Source organism: Lynx canadensis, chromosome A2 (genome assembly GCF_007474595.2).
Source record: "Lynx canadensis isolate LIC74 chromosome A2, mLynCan4.pri.v2, whole genome shotgun sequence".
NCBI classification, from domain to species: domain Eukaryota; kingdom Metazoa; phylum Chordata; class Mammalia; order Carnivora; family Felidae; genus Lynx; species Lynx canadensis.
The window spans coordinates 3016925-3039306 of NC_044304.2; the positions used below are offsets into that span (position 1 = coordinate 3016925).

The 22382-nt window shown below is 60.7% G+C and overlaps 1 protein-coding gene across 1 annotated transcript in view; it reads right to left on the reverse strand.

Annotated features, from left to right (window-relative positions):
* SH3GL1 (SH3 domain containing GRB2 like 1, endophilin A2) overlaps positions 1 to 22382 on the reverse strand; it is a 31173-nt gene that overhangs the window by 3166 nt on the left and 5625 nt on the right. Inside the window, exons 2-5 of the mRNA XM_030292498.1 lie at positions 1962 to 2030; positions 1580 to 1652; positions 506 to 649; positions 29 to 162 (exon numbers count right to left, since the gene is read on the reverse strand). Coding sequence (XP_030148358.1) covers positions 29 to 162; positions 506 to 649; positions 1580 to 1652; positions 1962 to 2030 — 420 coding nt within the window. The remainder of the gene's footprint in view (positions 1 to 28; positions 163 to 505; positions 650 to 1579; positions 1653 to 1961; positions 2031 to 22382) is intronic.

Below are 22382 nucleotides of genomic sequence, written 5' to 3' on the forward strand. Positions count from 1 at the left end.
TGGGGGGGGGGAGGGACGCGGGCAGCACCTGGATCTCCTTCAGGTCTTTGTCGCACAGATTCTGCAAGGGGTCGATGAAATTCTGCTTGACCTCTATGTCCAGGGAATCTTTCACCTCCGCCAGGCGCTTCATGGACTCCCCTGCATCCAGCAGGGCGTCGCCTGCGGCAGAACCCGGAATGGGGAAGAAACTGTCACAGGAGGCCGCGGCCTAGGGGCCCAAGACACCCCAACTTCTAAACTGTCCTCCCGCCCCGGGGCCCAGATGCCAGAATTCAGGAGCCAACAAGGGACCCTGGGGTCTGATCCTGAGCCCCAGCAGCCGGGAGCTGGCGAGGACGGGTGCCAAACAAGCCCCCGCTGCAAGGACCGGCTTCCCCAGAATCAGCTGCGGCTGGAGGGCAGGCCTGCCAGTGGCTGTGGCCCTACAGCCAACACCCCGATCCTCGCTCGTCCCCACGGAAAACCCTGCAGCGGCAGGGAAGTGGCCTCCCGCAGCCCTCACCGAAGTTGGACTCGCCGCCCAGCTCCTTGCCGTGGCGGATCATGCACTCGCCCAGCAGGCCCTCTGACTGCGGGTAGCCAGGGTTCTTCACCTGCCCGCGGATCTTGGACACCGTGTTGAGCATCGTCAGCTTGGCCCGTGAGGCTGGAACAGAACAGGCTGGGTAGGCACGCGGCCAGTCTCGCTCACGAAGCCTGGAGGCCCGCACTTGACCGGCCACCGGCTGCTCCTCTCTGGGTTCCTCCTCTCCCCAGCACCCTTCCTTCTAAAGCACTGCCCTGGCCCAAGGGACCTCGGTTCCTATGCCTGCTGACAGCCAGGCTCTGCGAAGAAGCTCCTGCACAGACCTCCCCTTCTCTGCTCACCTCAGCCACAAAGGAGCCCTGGCGGGAGGCAGGAGGTGACCAGCTCCTCTGGGCCCCCCCGGCCTCCTCGTCCTGCGGCCCAGCTGTCATCGAGAAGCTGCCTTCCCTGGCCCGGGACTAGCACCTCAGAGAAGGCGTGGGGGGCAGGCGCAGGTGCGCACAGGTGCCCCAGACACAGCCCTCCGCTGGGGTGGGGGGAGGGGAGCCACGCACTTCCCTCCACCTGCTCCAGGCTGTCCGTGGCACAGGCCTTGAATGGACGTGCCTGGTGTCGCTGCGCGCGTCCCACACCCATCACCTCCTGCTATGGGAACCGGCACTTGGATTGCCCTCAGGGAAAGGCCCCTGTCTCCCTCTCGGACTAGGGAACCCCACCTCATGCTCCAAGGGTGGGCAGGTGGCTGGGGCCTGGCGAACGGGTGGGCAACCGATTCCAACTGGTCTAGTGAGTTGGTTATGCGGAAAAGACGCTCTTTTCTGCTGGGACTGTCAGCCGTAAGGGTGATTTAAGGCTAGGACCGCCACGCAGAATGAGAGCCGCCGGATGAAGTGGACAGAAGTGCAGGACTGAGGACATCCCTTGGACCCTTGGGATCCAGCCACACACACAACCTGCCCACCCTGGGCATTTCAGTTCTCTGAGCTCGTACATTCCTCCTTCGTGCTCCAGTAACGGGAAAATTCCAGACTGGCTGGCTGGTACCCCTACCTGGGTTGGGCTGCAGGTACTCAATGGTTCTGGCCAGCACTTCTGTCACAGCCTTGCTGGTAACGTCCACCTTCTGTGAAGAGAGGCAGCGTGTGGGGGTTTTATAACCATCATGCACCGGAGGCCAAACCCGGAGCCCCTGGACAGCCCTCGCCCCACTCCCTAGCCCCACCTGCCTCAGAGCCCACACAAGGGCCGCCCGCCGCTCGGAGGGCTGCTGGCCTCCCTGCCTACTTGTGGTTCGCTACGCGGGTCCCCCGTGGCTGGGGGGGGGGTCTGTCCATCCAGGAGCCCCACCCGCAGCCCAGATGTGGCACTGTGGCCACGGGCACTTGGCAAACAGTGCTGAGCACCAGGCAGGGCACACCACCTCCCCTGGTACCTTCTCCATCTCCTTGAAGTCCTCATCGAGCTTGGTCCCTTCGGCGCCTCCGACCTTCTCACTGACCAGCTGGGGGACAGAAGGAGGGAAAACAGTGTGAGCCTCAGAGGAGGGAGAGGCCCAAGGATGCTTTCCAGCCACGTCCACCACCAGTGGGAGCGGATTGAGGGGTCAGCACATCCACGATGGCTCCCCAGGATGCCGAACATGGCAGCTGATGGGAAGACGGGTGGCCGAGCAAGGCCCCGACTCCAAACCCACACCTTCAAACCCAGGGCTTTGTGGGGTCGGGGGGGGGCACCTTCTGCTAGAAGGCAGAAGCCTTCCCTGGCCATGCCTACTCGAGTGCCCCCCACCCCCAGAGACCTGCCTGGGGCCAGCCAACAGCTGAGTGACGTCCCCTCATGGGGCTGAAGTGCTCACACGCAGCCAGTGATGCCATGGTTCAGCTCTAGGTGTGGGGAAGAGGTTCACCAAAGCCTCTTTGCTCAGGGAATCACACACCTCCCTCTTCCCACTTTCCCTGCATTTCTGGGAAGGAATCTCGGGAACCCTGGGCCTGACACTTCCCCGATGTGGATTCTCCCTGGGCGCCTCTGGGAAACCAACAGGTCTGCAGTGAGGAGGAGGTCCTGTGGTTGAACGGATGTGGGAACTGCCTCGTCTCTTTGTGGCCTCTGCCCCCCAAGCAGCGTCAAGAGGAGACAGGGCTGAGTGCCCCAGTGGGTCAGGGGCTTTCTACTAGGCTGAGCCTGGGAGTCCAGGAAGGGCCTGGGGTGCAGGTGAGGCCACTGCGGGGGGCAGGGGGGGGGCAGGAAGGAAGCGGGCTGGTGCAGGGCCTGCCCCATGACTGCTGCCACCTGGAGCGGCTTGGGCCTTACGCCATCCTCCCAGGGACCTCGTAGGAGGGGCAGGGGCCACCCTCCTGCTTCTGCTAGCCACTCGGTAAGGAAAGACCCTGGTGTCTCCCTGGGCGTTGATGGGGCGTTCCATTTTATTTCATGGGACGGTTTCAGTTCTTTTGATGATGATAAAACAGGACATTCTCAAATTCAGTGGTTGCCAGAGAGGGAAATGAGTTCACTGCCTGACGTGAGACCAGACTCTTCTGGTGAACTGGGAGGGAGCTGGAGCAACAGTGCTCAAAACCACACCTTCCGGGCCCCGGGTGCAGGAGGACAGGGACACGGGCACGGGGCCAACAGGGACAGGTCTCCGGGGCAGGAGCCACATCCTTCCCCCCCGGGGGAGGGGCGCGGGACGACCCTGCAGTCTTCCAGGGGCGGGGGGTGGGGGTGCCTCCCTTGGGAGCCCCCAGCTCCTCAGCACCATGTGTAGGGATGGGTTTTCCAGGCCATCCTTGCACCTGGGCACACAGAAGGCCATGCTGGAGGCACCCGGGCCCCTCCTAGCCTCCCCTCACCCTGCCCTGGAGCTCGGGGCTCAAGTCCCTCAGGTAGCAGGTGACTGTCCCCTACATCCTCTCCCTCCAGGGCTCGTGGTCTTGGAACCAGCTCAAACGGATGAAAGCATGACAAGAGGCCCAAAGGCAAAAGGGAAACCAAAGGAGCCACATGGCAACGCAGCATCAGAACCCGCACCTCTGCGTGTGGGCTCGTTGGCCGCAGGCCGCGTCCAGTGGACAGGCCCCGAGGGCTCCACAGGGAAAGCCGGAAGCCATGTCGGTAACGAGGAGGCACCCTTGGGTGTGAGGAACGGGGTTTTCTAGGAACCACAGGCCTCCTGTCACTGAGCAGCCAGCCCCGGAAGCCCAGGGGCTGGGACGCTGTCTGGGTGGAGGGGGCTGGAGGGCCCCAAAGGGCCCGTCTGTGGGGAAGGCTGCAACCCCGACATTTCAGTGCTGCTCAGGAAAAGCGGAGCCGACGAGAGCAGCAGACGCCATCACAGACAACACCTCCGCCTGTAAAGTCTGCGCCCCAGACGAAGAGGAGCTCACCTTCCGTGCTCCCTCGCTCGGTGCTCACTACAGCCTGTCCTCCTCCCACGCCTGGTGGGTCCGCTCTTCCCCTCCACGTCTGAGACACAGCCGGGGACTCCCACGGGCTCACGGCGTGGAGGGGCCGTCCCCCCACTGGCTGAGCCCCGCCTGGCTGCGGACCCGCTCCTGCAGCGCGATGGCCGCGGTGGTGCGTGGAAACCACAGCCTCCTGGGCCCCACCGATCACCAGCAGTGCTTCCGTGACGGCTGCCGCCATGAAACCCGTGCTGGCACCTCCCGGGGGCCAATACGAAGCCCAGCCCGGGCCAGAGCATCTCCAGAGCTCTGCCTCAGTTCAGACACAAGCCTGTGCCCCACGTGGCCCCCACGAGCCGAGACTCGGTGGGACCTGGCAGCGGCCTCCGGAGGCGAATCTCCGTGTCCACCTGCACTCCTCGCCCACCTGGCCTGGCTCTGCCCGCACGGTGGGCCTCAGGCTAGCACTCGGGGACCGTGTCCACGGAGGGCCTAGGGTGGGGTGGGGTCTCTCCTGGGGAGGCTGGGCGGCTGTGTTAACAAAGACCACGGCTGGGCCACCAGGCATCCGCTGTGTGAGTACCGTGCTCTGGGGCACCTCTGAGCGGTGAGGTTCCGGTGTCCGTCTGCTTTAATGGTTTTACCAAGATTCCGTGGGCCTATCCCACGAGCCGCCGGCCGTGAGTTACCCTTAGAGGAGTTTTAGTGCCAGCACCTTGCCAGGCTTCTGAACACCTCCAGCAGGAAGGAAGTTCCCTCTCTTCTAGTGGTGCCTGTTCTGGAAATTGCACGAATGGACGCTCACCACGTGTCTGGCCGATACTACTCCCATACTGCTTCTGACCTTCGGGAAGAGCATGCTCTGCCCCCAGCCCAGGCGGCAGGCACTCCAGGATGGGACAGGGATCTGTGGCTCCATGCCCCTAAGTTCACACTGCAGAGGTGCTTGCTGCTGGTGATGGAGCAAGAGACCCCGCTCCCTGTACGCCTCCCTGCTCGCCCGACCCCCTCGTGCTGCTCTCCGGGCACTCCCTGGGCCCAGATCCCACCTGGCCTTTCAATGATCGCATTTGCAAGGCTGTGTCCACAAGCGGCTGCATCAGGCAGACGGCGGCCTGTCGCAGGATCTTGTGTTTATCGGCAGTGGACCTCACGGCACCACCTGTGAACCGGGCACCTGGGAGGGGAGCGAGCTGGGAACGGAGCCGAATCCTCAGCCCAGAGCACCCACGTGACTTCCGTGGGTGGGTGTTGGCCTGTGGGCTTCAATACCAAAGACCAGTTGGGAAAGGGGCTGTACCTTCAAAGACTGGCGTTATTGTTCCAGAGTCTTGGCCATCTTTGGGGAGTGAGGGATCGGGACACTCGGGAGAGAAAGCGCGCGTATGCAGAATGATCCCCAGAGGGAACAGAGATGCCGTGTGCCATGAGCAGTGGTCAAGCGGAACACAGAAAGGCCAGGGCAGGGTCTTTCATGGGGGGTGGGGGGGAAGCGCAGGGACAACTGTCCACACCGGCAGGCACATCTGTGTGAGGCCACTTGGTGGCAGCTGGGGAAGTGGCACGAATCCTGCTGAGTGGGAGGAAGCCAACGGCAGCCTCGTAACCGAATCATCTCTGCAAGGAAACCTGATCGATACACGTGACACGGAAAATGAAGGGGCCGATCTGCAGGCTCAGTGACCTAGGCAGATGATCTGCTTTGAGGATCTAAGGGTTTAAGGGGGAAAAAAGGAAGAGGAGGCTGGCACAGAGGAGCGGGGAGAAGGGGGGACAAGCGGGGCTGCTCGGGGCCACACGGTCTCAGATGGGGGCTAACGTTTTCCTACTCGTGTCCTACTTGTGACGCTCAAGGACCACCTCCCAGGCTAACACTGGAAGTCACCTGACCTCTCCTGGCGCATGCTTCCCCTCCTGCCTCTGCCTAGCTGACTTGGTCCTGCCCATCTGTGGGCGTTAGGGTGACATTCCCCACACCATCCTCAGAGGTGAGGGCGAGCCCAGGGCCAGGCGTGGAGGGGAGAAGCTGCCGGTAGGCACTGCTGGAGAGCCCGAGCGACTGGCCTGGAATAGGTGATGGAAACAAGGGGCCGAGGGGAGCCCGGAGGGCCCAGGCCCAGTCACTCTAGCCCAGCCACTAGGGCTGTGGCCCTAGACTTGCCATCCTGAGGATCCGGGCCAGGGACCAGGCCTCCTGGCTCTCAGGTGTGAGCACCTGCTGCCCCAGTCAGCGACGGCTGTCAGGAGGGGGTGGACAGGCCAGCACTAGCTGACCGCCGTGGTGTGATGAACTGTGTCTGCAGCAGGAAGAGGTATGGACCGGGCACGGGAGTCTGTCCTGGCCTTGAGGAGCGCCCCTCTGGCACGGGAGAGGAGACCGTCAGACGTAAGAGCAACGGAGAGAAGAACGTGGGAAGAGTCACAGAGGAGGTGTAAATACGCCCAAAGGGCAGCAGGACGTGGCCGCAAAGCCAGTGCTGTCTGAGCCGGACCTGAAAGGCCGGGTCCCAAATGGCAGGGCCAGGCCGGGTGGGCAGAGAGAGACATGGGTGAGAGGCAGGTTCGGGCCACGAGGGCTGCCGTTCCTGGACTACTAAGTGCCGGGCCCCGTATCTACTCAATGAGGACGCAGGGACCAGAGGGCCCATTTAACAGATGAGGAAACAAGGGTGACAGGCCGCGGAGCTGTATGTGGAGACGGGAGCTGTGCTCGGACCCATGGGACCTGCCAGTCCGCCTACGCGGTGCCCTGTACTGGACGACTGGTGAGCGACGGAAGGGGGGTGAGGCCCGGGGCCTACACAGGGCCTCCCAGGGCTATGAGGAGGGGTCAGAATGCGGTGTGCACCAGGCCTGGACGTGGGAGGCCCCAAGAGGCCACAGGCAGAGCTGAGAAATTCCTGAGCCAGGGTGACTTCATGGGGAGGGGCCCGAGGACAGACACACTCTCTCCAAACCCCTTCCCACTTGGGCCGCCCTCCCTGCCGCCTCCTGACATCTGGAACGCTCTGAGCAAACGCGGCAGAGCGGCCCCTCTCGGGTCTTCTGTCTCATGACTCAGAACCACGGCACGCGCAGGGCGCGGGGCTGAGCTTGTCTGCTGCCCTGCCCAACAAGAAACTGCGGCGCTCCTCCAAGCTCTCCTTCCTCTTCCCACCCCCCTGCGCCCCCACCTAGGGGCGCCGGCAGAGACACAGCTGGTGTCCTCTCTGCCTAACGGGACTCTCTCTTTCTGAAAAGGCGAGGTGAGCCGAGTGTGCTTCTGCGGAGGCGACGTGTGTGGTGCCCCGGCTGCCCCAGAGCCGCCTTCTCTCGATGTGTCCATTCCCACCCGGAAACCTTCCGTGGCCCCCAGCGTGCCCAGGATACTCGGGACAGTTTCCAGAGGCCGGGCCCTCGGGGCCTTGTGAGTTCTCCAGAAGAACTGAAGAACCGCTCGCTGACTGGGGCGGAGCTCCCACTGGCTCTGAGAGCAAAGGTCACAAGACGCAGGGCTGGGCCACCGCCCGGGGATGAGGGAGAGGTGCCACTGAAGTAGGGGCCACAGAAACATCATCTGTGCCCAGATGAACCTTCCCGCCCCTCGTGGGTGGAGCAGGAGGATGTGAAGACGTGTCAGCGACAGACTGAAGGTCTTGGCACCGAGCGACACTTTATCCGTCACAGGCGCTTCGTAAATATTTGTGCGCTAAGTCGCCACCCCCTTTGGTAAACCCCACGGAGGGAAGGGCTCCGACAAGTCAGAACTTCCTTAGGCGTACCGGGAATTCTGCAATTTCCCCGTACCCTTCGGGCTCAGGGCGCACACTTCCTCTCCTCCTAGAGATCAAAACTCAGTGTTTTCTCAACTGCAGCTTTTGGTGAAACGGAGCAGTGGAAGCGATCAACCAGGAAAAGTCTCCCGACGTTACGTTCCACACAGAGGCTCCAAACTGGGCATGGTGGCCACCAGATCAGGCCCCGGCGAGCAGACACGCACCCGCAGACACACTTCCGCACGCAGTACGGCAGGGCCTCGCTGGGAGCGTAGTATTGGTGCCAGAAGACGGTGGCCTCGGAAAGCCGGGGCGTTCCCCCAGCAGAAGGGGCAGCAGCGGCTGAGAGGCTGGCTCAGAAGCAGAAGCCGGAGGCCCCCCAGACTGCAGGGACATGCCAGCTGCCGGTCTCCCAGCCAGACGGGACTGGCTGTCGTCTGGGGAGAGAGCCAGGAAGGCTGTGCAGAGGAGCCTGGCATGGGGGCCCCGGTCAGACCTGGCCTCTTGCCATCCGGACCCCCGTGGTTTTCTGCCACCTGCAGGACCGGCCGTTTAGGTCACGTCTCAGGCGGGCTCAAGCCTCCCGCCTCCCTGAACCGCTTGGCTCCTCGAGATGAAGAGCAGGGCCCCCGGGCTGGCCCGGGAAGATCAACACTTTGCTGTCTGGAAGGCGGTGAGCCGAATGCCGCGTGAAGTCCCAGCTGCCACTTCCCTGCCTGGCACACGCTGTTCAAATGACGGGGGAAGGCCCTGGAGTCACCTGTCTGGCTTAATCCAGAAGTCTGAGCTGGCCATGGCCACTGCACTGGGAGCAAAGCAGGAAGCGAGCATCGGGAAGAACTGACTGGAGAAGGAAGTGGCGAGGCAGACGGGGAGAATCACTCAGGGACTGTCAAGGCGGAGGGAGTGATGAGTCAGGTGACGAAGCTCTGGGTGTCGCTGTCCCCGAGACACAAGAGGGATGTCGCTGAGGCCTGGTCTTCAAGCCCTGACCTCTGCTTCTGCAGGCAACACAGTCCGAGTACCAGCCGGGAGAGGCTCCCACACGGCAGACGCCCAGGAAGCTGCCCCTTCGGCTCCGGCTAAAAGGATTTTTGTTCACTGACAGTGAAGTCGCCGCCCACCCTCCCCCACATGGTCACACGGCTTTCCTAATGAGGTTCACAACACCTAGGAGTCTGTCACGAGGTCCCTTCGTGCCCCCTCCACGTGCCTGAACCAGGCCTGCCCCCTCCCTGGTTCGGACTCTCCTCACCCCTCCCTGGGAGCCCGGGGAGCCTCCACACTGGCCTCCCTCCCCGGGCCTTGCTCCTGCCTCCTGTCCAGGGCTCTCCATGAGCCAAGTCAGGGCCTGCCACCCTCTCCAGGCACCTGCCCGGGCTTTGCCTGCACCCCCAGGACTGCTTCCGTGCCCCCAGTCCATCACTCCAGCCTAACTGCTGGGGGGAGTCAGAGGCCCCAGCTTCAGTGTGATGTCCCGTTAGAGGCCCCCAGGCCCCCCCCTCAGAGCACTCTCCCTAACTCTGGATACCACGTTGGTCCCTAGCCGACAGCACACTCCCAGGGTGCAGGGACCGTGCGTCTTGCTTTCTGCCCCAAGCCAGCACATTGCATGGGCTTGATGGATACCATCGGACTGGCTGGCCCCTCTTCCCACCTACAAAGGGTCGCTCTTGGACGGGACAGGGTCAGTGTGGCGTGTCGGCCGCGCCCCGGCTGCTTCCCTTCAGGGCTGACCCCCCCCCCCCCCCGTCCCCTGCCGCCTCCCGAGGAGGGGCTAACGAAACACAGGCGCAGTGGCACGGGAGGACCCGGAGGCCAAGCGAGGGGCCGAGCAGAGGCAGAATGGGCGCAGGCAGCTGCGAGTGCCGTCTCCTGTTGCTTCAGGGTCCCAGCCACCAAACGTACAGAGCTGGCCTCAGCCCTGCTTCAAGGAAGTGCCTGTCCCTCCCCCAAGGTGACTCAGCAGTCCTAGGAGAAGGAGTAACCAGAAACTCGCCCTGCCTGGCCTGGGCTCCACGTGCACGGTGTGGGGACAGGGCAGGCTGAGTGTCGGCCTGCGGAGGGCCCAGGCTGGCCAACACTGGCCACAGACAGGGATTTCCCCTCCCAGTCCGTCTGGCCAGGAGCCACAGGACTGAGCACCCTCCCCACGCACCGTGGTGGAGCAGTGACCTCTAGTCCTAGTCTTGGCTCCTCTGGGGACCCTCCCGGTTTCCTTGTCAATGAAATGGAGTGTTGGCCCAGGTTCAACTGTAAAGATCGACAATCCTCGGATTTCCATTAAGATGCCAGAGCTTCCCCACAAGGAAGCAGAGGCCACTTAACAAAACTGGCCCTCCTTTTCATCCACAGTTAACCAGGTCCCTGATCGATTACACAGAATCTGGGGGAGGAAGTGGCCCTGCTGGGTGCTGGGGAAAGCTGGCTTCCAGCTGAAACACTCATGGCTTGCAGAGGAAGGCAGGACAGCGGGAGCTGAGAAAGAGTCACACAGCACAGATGATGATGTTCCGTGGTCCTTCTGTCATCCTTGAGACCCCAAAAGGAACGGAAAGAGCCACCTGAGACCTCCAGCAACCACCCGGCCCAGCTGCAGCCTCTGAGCAACTACCTTCACCTCATAAACAGGACAACTAAGGCCCAGGAGGCGAGGTGCCTTGCTCAGGGCCAGGCAGTGTGGTGCACACTGTGAGACCAAGCCGGGCGGAAGGGGTAACTGAGCCCCAAAAGTGTTAAAATCACCCGTCTCCGGAGGCTGCCCCTGCACTTCTCTGGCTTGTTTCCTCATTTTCTTTTCCCTCCCTCCCTCCCTCCCTCCCTCCCTTTCTTTTTAAGTTTATTTATTTATTTTAAGAGAGAGAACACAAGTCGGGGAGGGGCAGAGCAAGTGGGAGAGAATCCCAAGCAGGCTCCATACCACCAGGGCAGAGCTCCACGCGGGGTTCGAGCCCACAAACAGTGAGATCATGACCTGAGCCAAAGTTGGATCCTTAACCACCTGAGCAACCCAGGCGCCCATTTCCTTATTTTCAGAGGCTGGGTGTCAGGGCTCTGGGTGCAAGGGAGCTGATTAATAACGAGCACTGGTCTGCTGGGGACTGAGGTCGGCACTTGGGGTGGGCTGCAAACCCCAGCCCTCCCACCAGCAAGTGTGGGGCCGATCTTAGGCCCCTGCAAGCGGGTGGTCGGGAGGACCTTACCTGCTCCTGGATGTCAGGCCAAGGACCCAAGTTACCTATGCTGGCCCAGAGGCAGGAGACCTGAATTCAAGGGCCGGCTCTGTCCTGAGCCTTCTGGAACTTGACACAATCCATGGCTCAGGGCTGACACGAGGCCAAAGCTCCCAAAACATTAAAGAGCCCTGTACAGGGGCGCCTGGGTGGCGCAGTCGGTTAAGCGTCCGACTTCAGCCAGGTCACGATCTCGCGGTCCATGAGTTCGAGCCCCGCGTCAGGCTCTGGGCTGATGGCTCGGAGCCTGGAGCCTGTTTCCGATTCTGTGTCTCCCTCTCTCTCTGCCCCTCACCCGTTCATGCTCTGTCTCTCTCTGTCCCAAAAATAAATAAACGTTGAAAAAAAAAAAAAATTTTAAAGAGCCCTGTACAAATACCAGGGGTGCACCAGACTGGAGCTCTTCGGGGGCTCCACCAGTCTCCCTCATGCAGAACCCTTCCCGTGGCATGGTGTTGCTAACCTGGGAAGAGCTGGATAGGACTCCCTCGCCCCCATATGCTGACTGTGGCTCTGCCCAGAACACACCCTGGGCAAGGGAGAAGCAAAGCCACAGGCCCGGCAGAGGGACCAGCAGACTGGGGTGGGGGCTCAGGCTGTGAGCTCCCTCTGCCTCCTCCCAGGACAGGTGGAAGGAACTAGGCCCGCCGACGGGGGGACTCTGAGCTGGGCCTGATCCCAGCCGGCACCCCTGACCGTACAGACAGTTTTTACCAACTACCAAGATGCCAGCAATTGTCTGACGCTCGTCTCCTTGGAAAAGGCCACACGTGGGATTCATGACAGGGCTAAAATGCCTGGATATGTATCAGCCTTGTGCGTTTTATCGTCTCATCTTGGGGATGAGGCAGGAGGGCTGTGGGTCACACAACTGGGAAAGTCAGTTTCAGACGAAAACTTATAAAAAAGAAACACCCAGCCCACAAACAAATGTAATAAGTCCCCCGAGTCCTGCCTGGCCGGGCGGCGCCAGCCCCGCGTCGCTCAGCGGGTGCCGTGCGGTGGCCGCCAGCTGCCGGTCCACAGTCAGGGTGGCGAAGCAGGACTCTGCTCTGCGTGTGCAGAGACAACAAGGGTGTTCCACGAACTCCTCTTTTATCGACGGCAGAGCTTACGTAAGACTAACTCTTCAGGAAGAGACAGGAGACGAAGTTTGGAAATCCTGCTTGGAAGGCACAGACACAAGGTCGGTATCAAACACCGGGAGCACAGCTTACCACACAAGGGGCTAGGCACCCGGGCACAAGTCTCAATGACGGGCCGTGAGTACCCCAATCACGACGAGCTAAGGTGACCGATGAATCGATCTAAAGCCCAGAGCCCCTGCCTCCTGGAACACAGAGGCCATCGCTCCTGTCTCTAAGACCCCTTCCATTTTTAAAAGCCTAACTAATGAGAAGCCACCTCTTCCAGGAAGCCCTCCTGGTTCTCCATCACCTGCCTCCTTATCTAGGCAGGAGCGATGTGGCCCCTGGCCACCTGTCCCATCACACTACTGGCACTTCTTTTCTCAAGCCCCCGCCCCCTTCAGACATCACCTTGGACCAGGTTCACTCGAGCTGTGTCTTCTGTTCGATGACGGCACCGCCTCATTCCCATCTCTTTATGGCCCTCCGCCCGCCGGACTGTGAACTTGAAGTGAGCAACCCCATCACTGCTGTGCCCACGCTTGAACCAGGAAGCACCTAACTGACACGACCTCACACACCGCTCCGCGGTGGCAGCAGACTCAGGAGCTAGCAGACGGCAGCACCTGTCCGTATCCCCAACTTCCCCTTGGTGTCTGCTTGTGGGCAATTCAGGCCAGGCTGGCACTCTGGCTGGAGGCTGCCAGCCCAGCTCCCTGCTCTCCACCCCAGGTCTGCCCACAGCCGGCTCCCTCACCAGAGAGCAAAGGTTCGGGGAAATTTGCAAAGAAAGAAATCTGAGCAAGCCAGGCCCGGGCTGGTTCGCATCCAGAGGACCCCACTCCCGGAATGGCAATGGTTTCTTATCGACAGGGAACCCGCGTGAGAGCCACAAGTCTGTGGTTTGGGAGCACAGGACACAGGAAAGGAAGGCTGGCAGGCAAACAGCCTCTAAAGACCAAACAGAAACACGCCAGGCTGGAGCTGTGTGGGACCGGGCCCACACACGCTCGGGGCGCCGAGGGCCGCTGTGAGGGCAGAGCTCCTTGACACAGCTCCAGGCGGAGGCCCTGAGTGCGTGCTGAGGAATGTACCCTCACCTGGCTCTACTGCTCGCCTGTCATATCAGGGCGGTGACAACAGGCTTGGCTAACAGGTGACTCACGGCCACGGTGGCCCACAGTCCAAGACCGGTTTCTTGGCTACAAAAAAGCACCTGGGCAGGTGCTGATCCCAGGACAGCACGTGGCAAGCAGGGAGAGGTGAAGCCATCAGCAGCTCTCAGCCCGGGAGACCAACCCCTGCTGCGTGTTTGTGGCCGTGACCCTGCCCGACCACTCCTCTCCCTACACACCCCCCATTTGTCCAGGGGCACTCGCCCTTCTCAACTGCAAAGTCAATCTCGAGAACTCAGAGCTGGGAGGAGTCTCGGAATCACGGTGCAGTCACCGCAGCACAGACCAGCAGGGCCGAGGAGAAGGGAGCAGCCGCAGTTCTGGCGGTCACCGGGGCAAACTGCTCCTGGGCCCCCAGCTGCCACCCACCCTTCTAGTGAACAGGGCAGGCAGACCTGTCCTTTCTCAGGATGCGCGGTCAGGCCTTGCACATGCACACGTGCGCACGCGCACACACTCGCTGTCACCATTTGTGCCCCAGCAGCGGGCGAGCACCGGGGGACCGTGCTGCAGGCCACAGACGGAGACGAGCCGTTCTCAGAGGCCCCTTCTCCTCCCTCAGGGCTCATCTTCACTCCAGCAATGCCACTTGGGACAGCCTCGCCCCCCTCCCCACCCCCAAACACCAACTTCCAGTGGGCAGTGTGCCTCCCGTGAGGAGCTGGGAGGGTGGCAGGGGCCTGGCTCCCGTTAGGTACCGGGACAACCAATATCCATTGAGATAACAGGTACCGTTAGCACGCACAGCCCGCCCTCTGGGAGCTCCTGGGAGGGCACTCTAGGCCCCATGACTCTATGCAAGAGGCAGCCCCTTCTGAGCCTCAGTTTCCTCACCTGTGCCACGGGAGGTGGGGGCGACGTGCTGTGGGACTCAGGTGTGAACGTGCTTTAAAAACCACAGACCACCCGACACACGCACGCCTGCTGCTCGCTGCGGGGCACAAGACCCAAGGAAGGGCGGCCAGGAAGGCTGTGTGCAGGCAGCAGCCGTGTGCAGGGCTCCACGACTCCGACGAGGCCCAGAAACAGGATCTGCCGAGGGGCCCACACGACAGGGGCAGCAACGAGTCCGCGTTCCTGGGGTGAAAGGCCTTCTGGGGAGCCCTCCTAGGAGGGACCCATGGCTTCCCACACACCCAGGCAGGGATAAAAACCACGTCCACAGCAGGCCGACCTGCCAGCTCTTCCTCTGCCACAGAAGCCCCACCCGAGGGGACAGTGACGGAACCTCGACTCCAAGAAATCTCACAGCACCAACCACACAGCTGATGGGCTGTACCCGATCCCGAAGCTCCACCTGTGGGGCAGGGTGGGCGGGGCACCGAGCTGGAAGGAATGGGTGGGAAACCCCCGGTGGAGAGGAGCCCCTGGCACACAACTGCTGCACCAGTCTCCAGTCCGCCCTCTTCCTCCCGCTCTCACCCAGCCAACCAAGCCCGCCTGCCGGCCGGCCCTCACCACCCCCAAGTGGATTTCTACCCTCCATCCGGGCTAATGGGATTCCTGCCCCCAACGCCCCCACCCGAGATCTCCGTCCTCCCCGTTCTCCCGGACAGCGCTGCTGTGCGCATCCAGGCCGCACTTCCGCTCAGGGAACGGAGTTTCACCCCCACGACGTGGGGTCAGGGGTCGTGCTGCATTGGCCAAGACGGCAGTGCAATTCTGACTCAAGGTACTCTTCAAGGAGGCTGTTTTTATTTTTTGCAGGAGAAAAGCAAGCCTGCGCTCCCAGTCTGGTGGTCTTTTCCCCCGGCCTTCCTTCTCTGTTGTCACCCATGTGATACACGTCTGGCGTTGCCGCTTCTTAAGCTCGGAGCCGAAAGAGTTCTCAAATCCCTCTCCGCCTCGTGACGCGGGTCTAGCAGCCAGGGCCATCTCCCAGCACCCGGGGCTGCCTCCGCTTCCCCGCAAGGACCGACTCCACAGACTGTGTCTGGGCTCCCGGATGAGGGGTAAGAACCCAACAGGGCAGGCCAGTGGCCCTGAGGCTCCAACGCTGGGGCCTCACTCTAGCTGCGTGTGTTCTCTTTTCCTTTCTCCTTCCCACGTCCAGACGCAAAGCCAGCGCCCAGGGTCATCACCTTGGGAATCGTCCCTGGTCCCTCCCTTCAGTCTCCTGTCATAGGACCCTGGGTTACTGTATCAGCCCTATTTCAATCACTCAGTCACCCTGCAGACTCCTACCCTGAGCTGATCTGCTCTGTCGGGATGGGGATGGACAACCGGGGTCAAAGTCAGAAACCCGGATTCCTCCTTTTGAGAAAGTTGCCCAATTCATTCAACACATAATCATTAGATGTGCCAGATGTAGTAGAAGGGGAAAATGAATAATATAAAACGACACCAAAAAAATGATGATAGAAGGGATCTATGCCAAGGGATAGGGAGAGGCCACTTCCTCCTTGTGGGGAGAGAACCAGGCAGGGTTCACGAAGGAGATGGCCCTGAACTGGACTTTGAAGGAGGGGTTGGGTGCAGAAAGGAGAAAGGGACATGGAGTGAGTAAAGGCAGAGACAAGGGACACGGGGACCTGAACCAGTGCCGAGGGCAGAGGAGCTGAGGGCTGGCACGGAAACAGATGCCCAGGACGGGGTTCTGAAGTGCCCCTTCTCAAGATGTGAGGGGTCGTTAAGCAAAGGGTGTCTGGTGTGAGCTTCCAGGCTTCACAATGGGAAGAAAGGTGCCACTGGACTCGAGAGCTGCCAGCCTCCTTCTACACACCTGGCAGGAGCCCCGGGAGATGGAGACCCTACTGAGATGCTTCCTGTGCCGCGGCACCCTGAGGCTGACACGGTGGTTTTTGCATAAAGCCTGAGCACCGAGCCAGTTTTCTTTTTTTTTTTTTTTTAATTTTTTTTTTTCAACGTTTATTTATTTTTGGGACAGAGAGAGACAGAGCATGAACGGGGGAGGGGCAGAGAGAGAGGGAGACACAGAATCGGAAACAGGCTCCAGGCTCCGAGCCATCAGCCCAGAGCCTGACGCGGGGCTCGAACTCCTGGACCGCGAGATCGTGACCTGGCTGAAGTCGGACGCTTAACCGACTGCGCCACCCAGGCGCCCCACCGAGCCAGGTTTCAAATGCACATTAAACAACGGTGACGGGGGATGGTCTACGAATTCACCAGCTCTTAAGTCGCCAAGGTGGGGGATCCAGGAACCAGGGAGTGACCATTGCAGAGCTTCCGATTTGCTCCAAAGAGCACTTCAGTGGAAGCGGCTCTTGGAGGAACTGTTCTTAGCACAGTGACCCCCTAAGTGGACTTGGCCAAGTGCACCAGTCCTATTTTCTGGTGGAGTCTGGCCATCAGGTTGGAGGCGAGAGCTAACGGAGGAGAAAACACACATGTGCATGTGTGCACACACCCACCCCTTAAAGACTGAGCCGAAAACCTGTCTCTGGACAAGGCTTTAAGACGGGGGGGACCTGTCTGCATTCCCTCTGGCTGCCACAACAAATTACTGTAACCTCAGTGACAAAACAACACGAGTTTCCTAAACAATACAACACGTTAAACGACCGGAGGCTGAAACAACACAAAAATCTTAAAGAGGTCAGAAATCCGACGTGGACCTCACCAGGCTCGAGACCAAGGTGCCGGCAGCTCTGGGGGTTTCCACGCCTCTCCTGGCTTCTAGAGGCAGCTTGCGTTCCCTGGCTGTGGCCTGTCCTGTCCCCAAAGGCTGTGGAGCCGACGTGCCATGCTCCATTCTCCCTGGTCCTCTGTTCTGCAGTCACATTTCCCTCTCACCCCAGAGGGGACAGGAGCCTGCGTTTAAGGAGCCCTGATCAGCAGACGGGGCCCACCCGGTTCACTCCGAGTGGTCTCTGCATCTCCAGCTCCATGCTGTGGATCCCACCAGCAAGGGCTCTTGGCCAAGGCAGCACGCACGCAGGCTCTGTGGGGTGGGGACACCCTTGGGTTCACCCTGAGTCACCCTGCCTGCCACGGGAACTGCAGGCGGTTCTCGCCACTCATTCATAGCAGTTCTGTTCTAGAAAGTCCCTGCAAACACTGAACTGCTGAACGTGGAGCCACAGCTCCTGGGAGAGATATTGGGGTTAGGTTTCTGTGAGCCTCTAGTCACGGCCGATCAATACATCACCTCGCATCACGTGCGTTTCTGTTTAAAGACACCATAGTTCATACACGCTATTGACTCGTCAACGGTGAATTCAGCCAACAGCGCGGTAACCCCGTCCCGAAGGAAGCTCATGGCGCACACAGGTTTCCTCCGTAAGGCACAGCGCAGCCTTCCTGCACTTAGCACCACCAGCCAGCACCATAGTTCTGCGCGTGGGGCCATTTCAAACAGTGAAATCATGCACAAAAAGCACAACAATGCAAAAAAAAAAAAAAGGGGGGGGGGCGCTAAACATACTGCCACAGGACTAATAGCCGGAGCCGAAACCAGAAGGCACAGCTGGGAATCGAAGGACTGCAAAGCGCCCACGTACAGACACATGCTAGCGGGCAGGTGAGCTCTGACCGGATGCACCAGCCCAAGTGGCCCTGTGTGGCAAGACCGGATGCCAGGCGCTTTCTGCGAACTCAGCCTCGCTGTGGAGAACAGGACTGAGGACACGGCTACCGAGGAGGTGACAGGCCGAGGACCAGATTAATTCTGTGAGGAGGACACAGGGCAGATGCAGGGCTCTGGGTGCGGGCTGCCTCCCTGGGTTTACCCTAGGTTTACCCACGGTTCGCCCTCCCCCTGGACGACCCCCAGCTTAGCCTGTGCCTCGGAGCCTCCGTGCCCCCCGCTGAGCTCCCTGGGCAGCACACTTGAAACATCTCCTGAAACATCACCCTTGTGAGTGTTCAGACACGTGACTCCCGCCAGCTTTGGGCTCAGGACTTCGGGTCATGCAAACTGAGTACGGGTTTTGTTTTGTTTCGTTTTCCAGGCTGGTACCGCTGAAAACCTATATGGCTTCATTAAATGAGGTATAAGTCCGGAAAAACTGACGCACGTGCCGGAGGGGACACCTGCAAGAGAGCTCACCGCCACACGGTCCGGAAGAACAAAAGCGCGCAAAGCCCTAAATGCCCACTGGCAGGCAGGGGCCGGATAAGTGCACTGTGGCACCGTCATGCCGGGGAAAGCCAGCCGGCCGAGCAGTGAACCTAGAGTTACATGTGTCTGGGGACACACGTGAAGGGGACACGCCCACAGTGCTGAGCGACACGAGCACCTCACGCCACTTAGAGGAGGGGTGAACTCACAAAAACAATCCTGGGCACTCTTGGCGTTACTTCTGTGCAATAAAGGTGCAAACGAGGGAGGGGGCTTTGACTGTGACTGTATTCGTGTTGCAGGAAGGTCTTGTGGGCACTTGGCTCTTGCGGTCCTTCCTCATCTCTATTTCTATGCTTGGAACACTTCACGGTCCGGCAGCGATAGCAGGGACACAATGTAAGACGCGTTGCGCATAACTTCACACCTAAGCATATAACTTAACGTTAGCTAGATAACGGCTACTGGCGGAACACGACGTGACGTATCGTGACGCAGAGCACGTTCACGTGACCACGTCAATAGAACACAACGATGCGATCAGCGAAAAGTCATAAATACTGATCACAACAGCAACAACTCAGCGGGGCGCCGGAGAAGGGGCGTCCCTCTGCAACACCCCAGCGGCGGCTGGCTCCGGGCCCGGTGAGCGTGAGCCGTGAGCCACCGAGGGGAAACTCCCAGAGGTCAACCCCGCGGGCTCTGCTGGAAAGCCGAGCCGACTCATGGACTCCAGGGGCACGGCGGAGGCAACTGGGCAAAAGGACCGTCTCCGCGCCCTCCCGAGTCCCAGACACCCCTCCGGCCCGCAGCTTCCACTTAAGACTCCCGCGCCTGCTCATCCCCGGGTGGTGGAGAGGTCCCACCGAGCAGCAGGGGCTGCCAGTGCCTCCCGGCCGCCCTGAGCTGAAGCCGCGCTCTGGGACAAAGCCGGGGCCTGCTGTGGGAGGCAGGGAGAGAACACCCGGGTGCCCTTGAGGCGCTGGAGCCGGAGACGCCCGGCCGGGAGCCCGGGACGACCGCCTCACACTTCTCCGCTGCGACGATGCTCCATGCCACAGCTGGAGGAGACAGACACCTGGATCTTCACGTCCAGGACCTCGCGGCCCGCCTCTGTGGGGGGCCTCACTTGCATGCGTTTGGGGGCCCTGACCCAGAGGCCAGCTTGGCAGTCAGTGGGGAGCCACAGCAAGTCCTAAACCCCTCGAAGATGGGCAAAAGGCCGCCCTGCGCAGGGCAGCAACAAGCAAGAGACTAACCACAGCAAGGGCTCCTGAGCTCCCAGGAGGGAAAGGTGAACCCTAGGCCGGGCAGGTGAGGTTAAGCGATGGAGAAATCCACCCCCAGCCCCTCAGCGGCCCTCTTCTGAACCACAAAGACTGGCCTTGAAGGGCCAGCGCTGCGCGGCTGCCTCCACAAAGCCCGGGCTCTGATGGGGTGAGGCCTTCGGGCTGACGGATGCCTGCCCGTTTGCCTTCAGGCAGCCATGGGGCCTCAAGCGGGGGAGGCGAGCCGGCGGAGGGGACCAGGAGGAGCTTTGGGTCCTTGGGGGTAAAAAGGAGCAGGAAGTTACCAGTTTCCTTCCCAAGGGGCTTCCTAAGAATGTGGGTCGTTGCTCAATCCCGGGGCTAAGGCCCAAAATGACAGAAAGTTCATCATTTGTTGCACTTTTGAAAAAGTAGGGCTGGGTGGAGGGCACTGGCAAAGATGTGAATTATGGGCCAAGGTGATGCTTGGGAACTCCTGGGGAGTAGCGACTGAATCGTGCACATTCTGTCGTGCCAATCTAAAGCCAAGGGGACAGTCTCTGAGCTTTGAATTATTTTTAAACCAGTTGGACCTGTTCCTGATGGAGGCTTGTCAGCCACTCTGCTCGCCTGGAGGTCTGCCTGGACCTGAGCAGGAGCCGCCCCCGGGGACACAGCAGCAGCCACGTCCCTGTCACTGTCCTGCCCCACTCCCGCTCTCAGAAGCCCACCATTTCCGACAACTTGGCCAGCAAGCCATGGCCCAGGCAAGCCCTGCTCCCTCAGGAGCTCCGGCCTGACGAGAAGAAAAGCACACTCGGTGTGAGGATGTGTTTGGCGTGTGGCACGTGGGTGGAGACCAGCGGGCCGATGCTCAGAGCACGGACAAGTCTTTCCAGCGGGTGGCCAAAGGAGATGGCAAGCATAAAGACACAAACAGGAAGTGGACAGGGAGACCGGGCTGGGGTGGGGAAGGTAAGGCACAAGGCAGTACAAGGTAGCCGGCTGGGCGGACACACCGGTCGGACTGGAGTATGCCACCCACAAAGGGAAGGGGTGGGACTTAAAACCGGGACCAGGCAGGGCTCCAGGAGGCCCTGAATGCCAGGCCAGCTGGGGATGTTCATACTTCCCGCCTGTCCCAGGCTCTGCTTCCTCTAGGCGTGCTGACACCAAAGCTCCGGCATCTGCACCCACAACCCATGACGCAACCATTTGCTCACTAGTGTGCGCAAACATCCGTCTGTCCGTCCATCCGATACAACACTGAGTGTCCGGGACAGGCCAGGGGCTGGGCTCAACTGGGCACACGGCAACGGCAGAACTACACGGGGCGCTACCCGCAGAGACTTAGGATCCAGTGACAAAGACATCAATCCCAGCCCTTGACTGGGAAGGCAACTACGCAAGAGTCTGAGAAACAGGAACAGGGGCTCTGACTGCCAGGGGGCTGGGGAGATGCTGTGGGAAGGTTGAAGGGACACATGGGAGGGGAACTAAGGTTCACCAGGCCAAGGGCAGGGAGGGCTGCCGGGTGTGGGAGAACAACCCACAGCCTCTGTGACCCTCGGTGGACACGTCACATCGTCTGACTGGACAGCACTCCCTACGACTGTGAGCCCTGTGGGGACAGTGGCCACGGGGCTGGAGGTCTCAGACACGGGGTGTGTGAGGCCACTGGAGGTGCTCGATCCCCAGGTGTGGAACTCTGAGCAGCTGGGCAGCGACCCGATGCTGAGTCAGGTCCTTCGGAGGAAATCACACATCTATTTTCCTGCTGTGGTTGGGAGTCTCCGCGTGACCCCACTCTCAGGGCCCAGTCAGCAGGTTTTTTCTAGGAGCTGAGCGGAAAAGGAAGGTGGAGCTGTCCTCTGGGATCCTGCGTTCTGGAACCCTGGTTACTGCCTAACAGGAAATGAGCGGAAATGTACCCAAACTGCAGTGCTCCTGAGAAGTGAGAAGTGGCCACCCAATCCAGCCTGCGAAAGCTTGGGGGGGGGGGGAGGCAGGACAGGGGGAGGGCAGGGACCAGGCGAGGGAGGGAGGAAGGGGGGAGGGGGGAGGGAGAGGAGAGAGCAAGGAGAGAAGACAGAAACCAGCTGCTGCCAGTCTGACACACTTCTCCACCCAGCTTGCCAGGGGCAGCCTTGAAAGAGCACCAGAAGAAGCTGCCCCTCACACTTCGCCAGCCAGGAAACGCCATCAGGGTTGGAGTTCGAGGGTAAAGACGCCTCAGCCGGCCTGCACAGCTCCCGACCCCCGGGGCAGAGAAGGTCTGTGGCTCGAAACCTTCAGCATCACACTTTCCCTCCAGCTTACAAATTTTACAAATTTCACCTTCGAAATAAGAAACAGAAGACTACTTTCCTCCCGCCAACCCCCTGGCTCCCACTTGCCAGAGCCAGAACGTGCAACACACTTGCTTCCGAAATCCCATGAAAGAAGTGGGCCACGGGGCCAAACTAAAAACTAAGTTTTGGGGTGCCTGGTGGGGGGCTCAGGGGGTTAAGCGTCTGACTCTTGATTTCGGCTCAGGTCGTGATCTCACGGTTCACGGGATCGAGCCCAGCGCCAGGCTCTGGGCGGACAGCTCAGAGCCTGCTTGGGATTCTCTTGCTCTCTGCCCCTCCCCCGCTTGTTCTCTGTCTAATAAGTAAATAAAAGCCGAGTTTCCCCAGATTGGATCAGTTTCAAAATATTGGCAACAACAGAAGAGGGGAAGGGCTGAGACAGGCCAGAGCACAGCTAACCGGCCCATGTCCTTGGGTCAAAGGCCATGGGACGCGTGCCAGAGGCAAAGGGCAGGCCTGAGTAGGCCTGGTCACAACCGGTGTTTCCTCGGAGGAAAAACTCGAGCAGATGTGCATACGGGCACCTGAGGGGTGAACC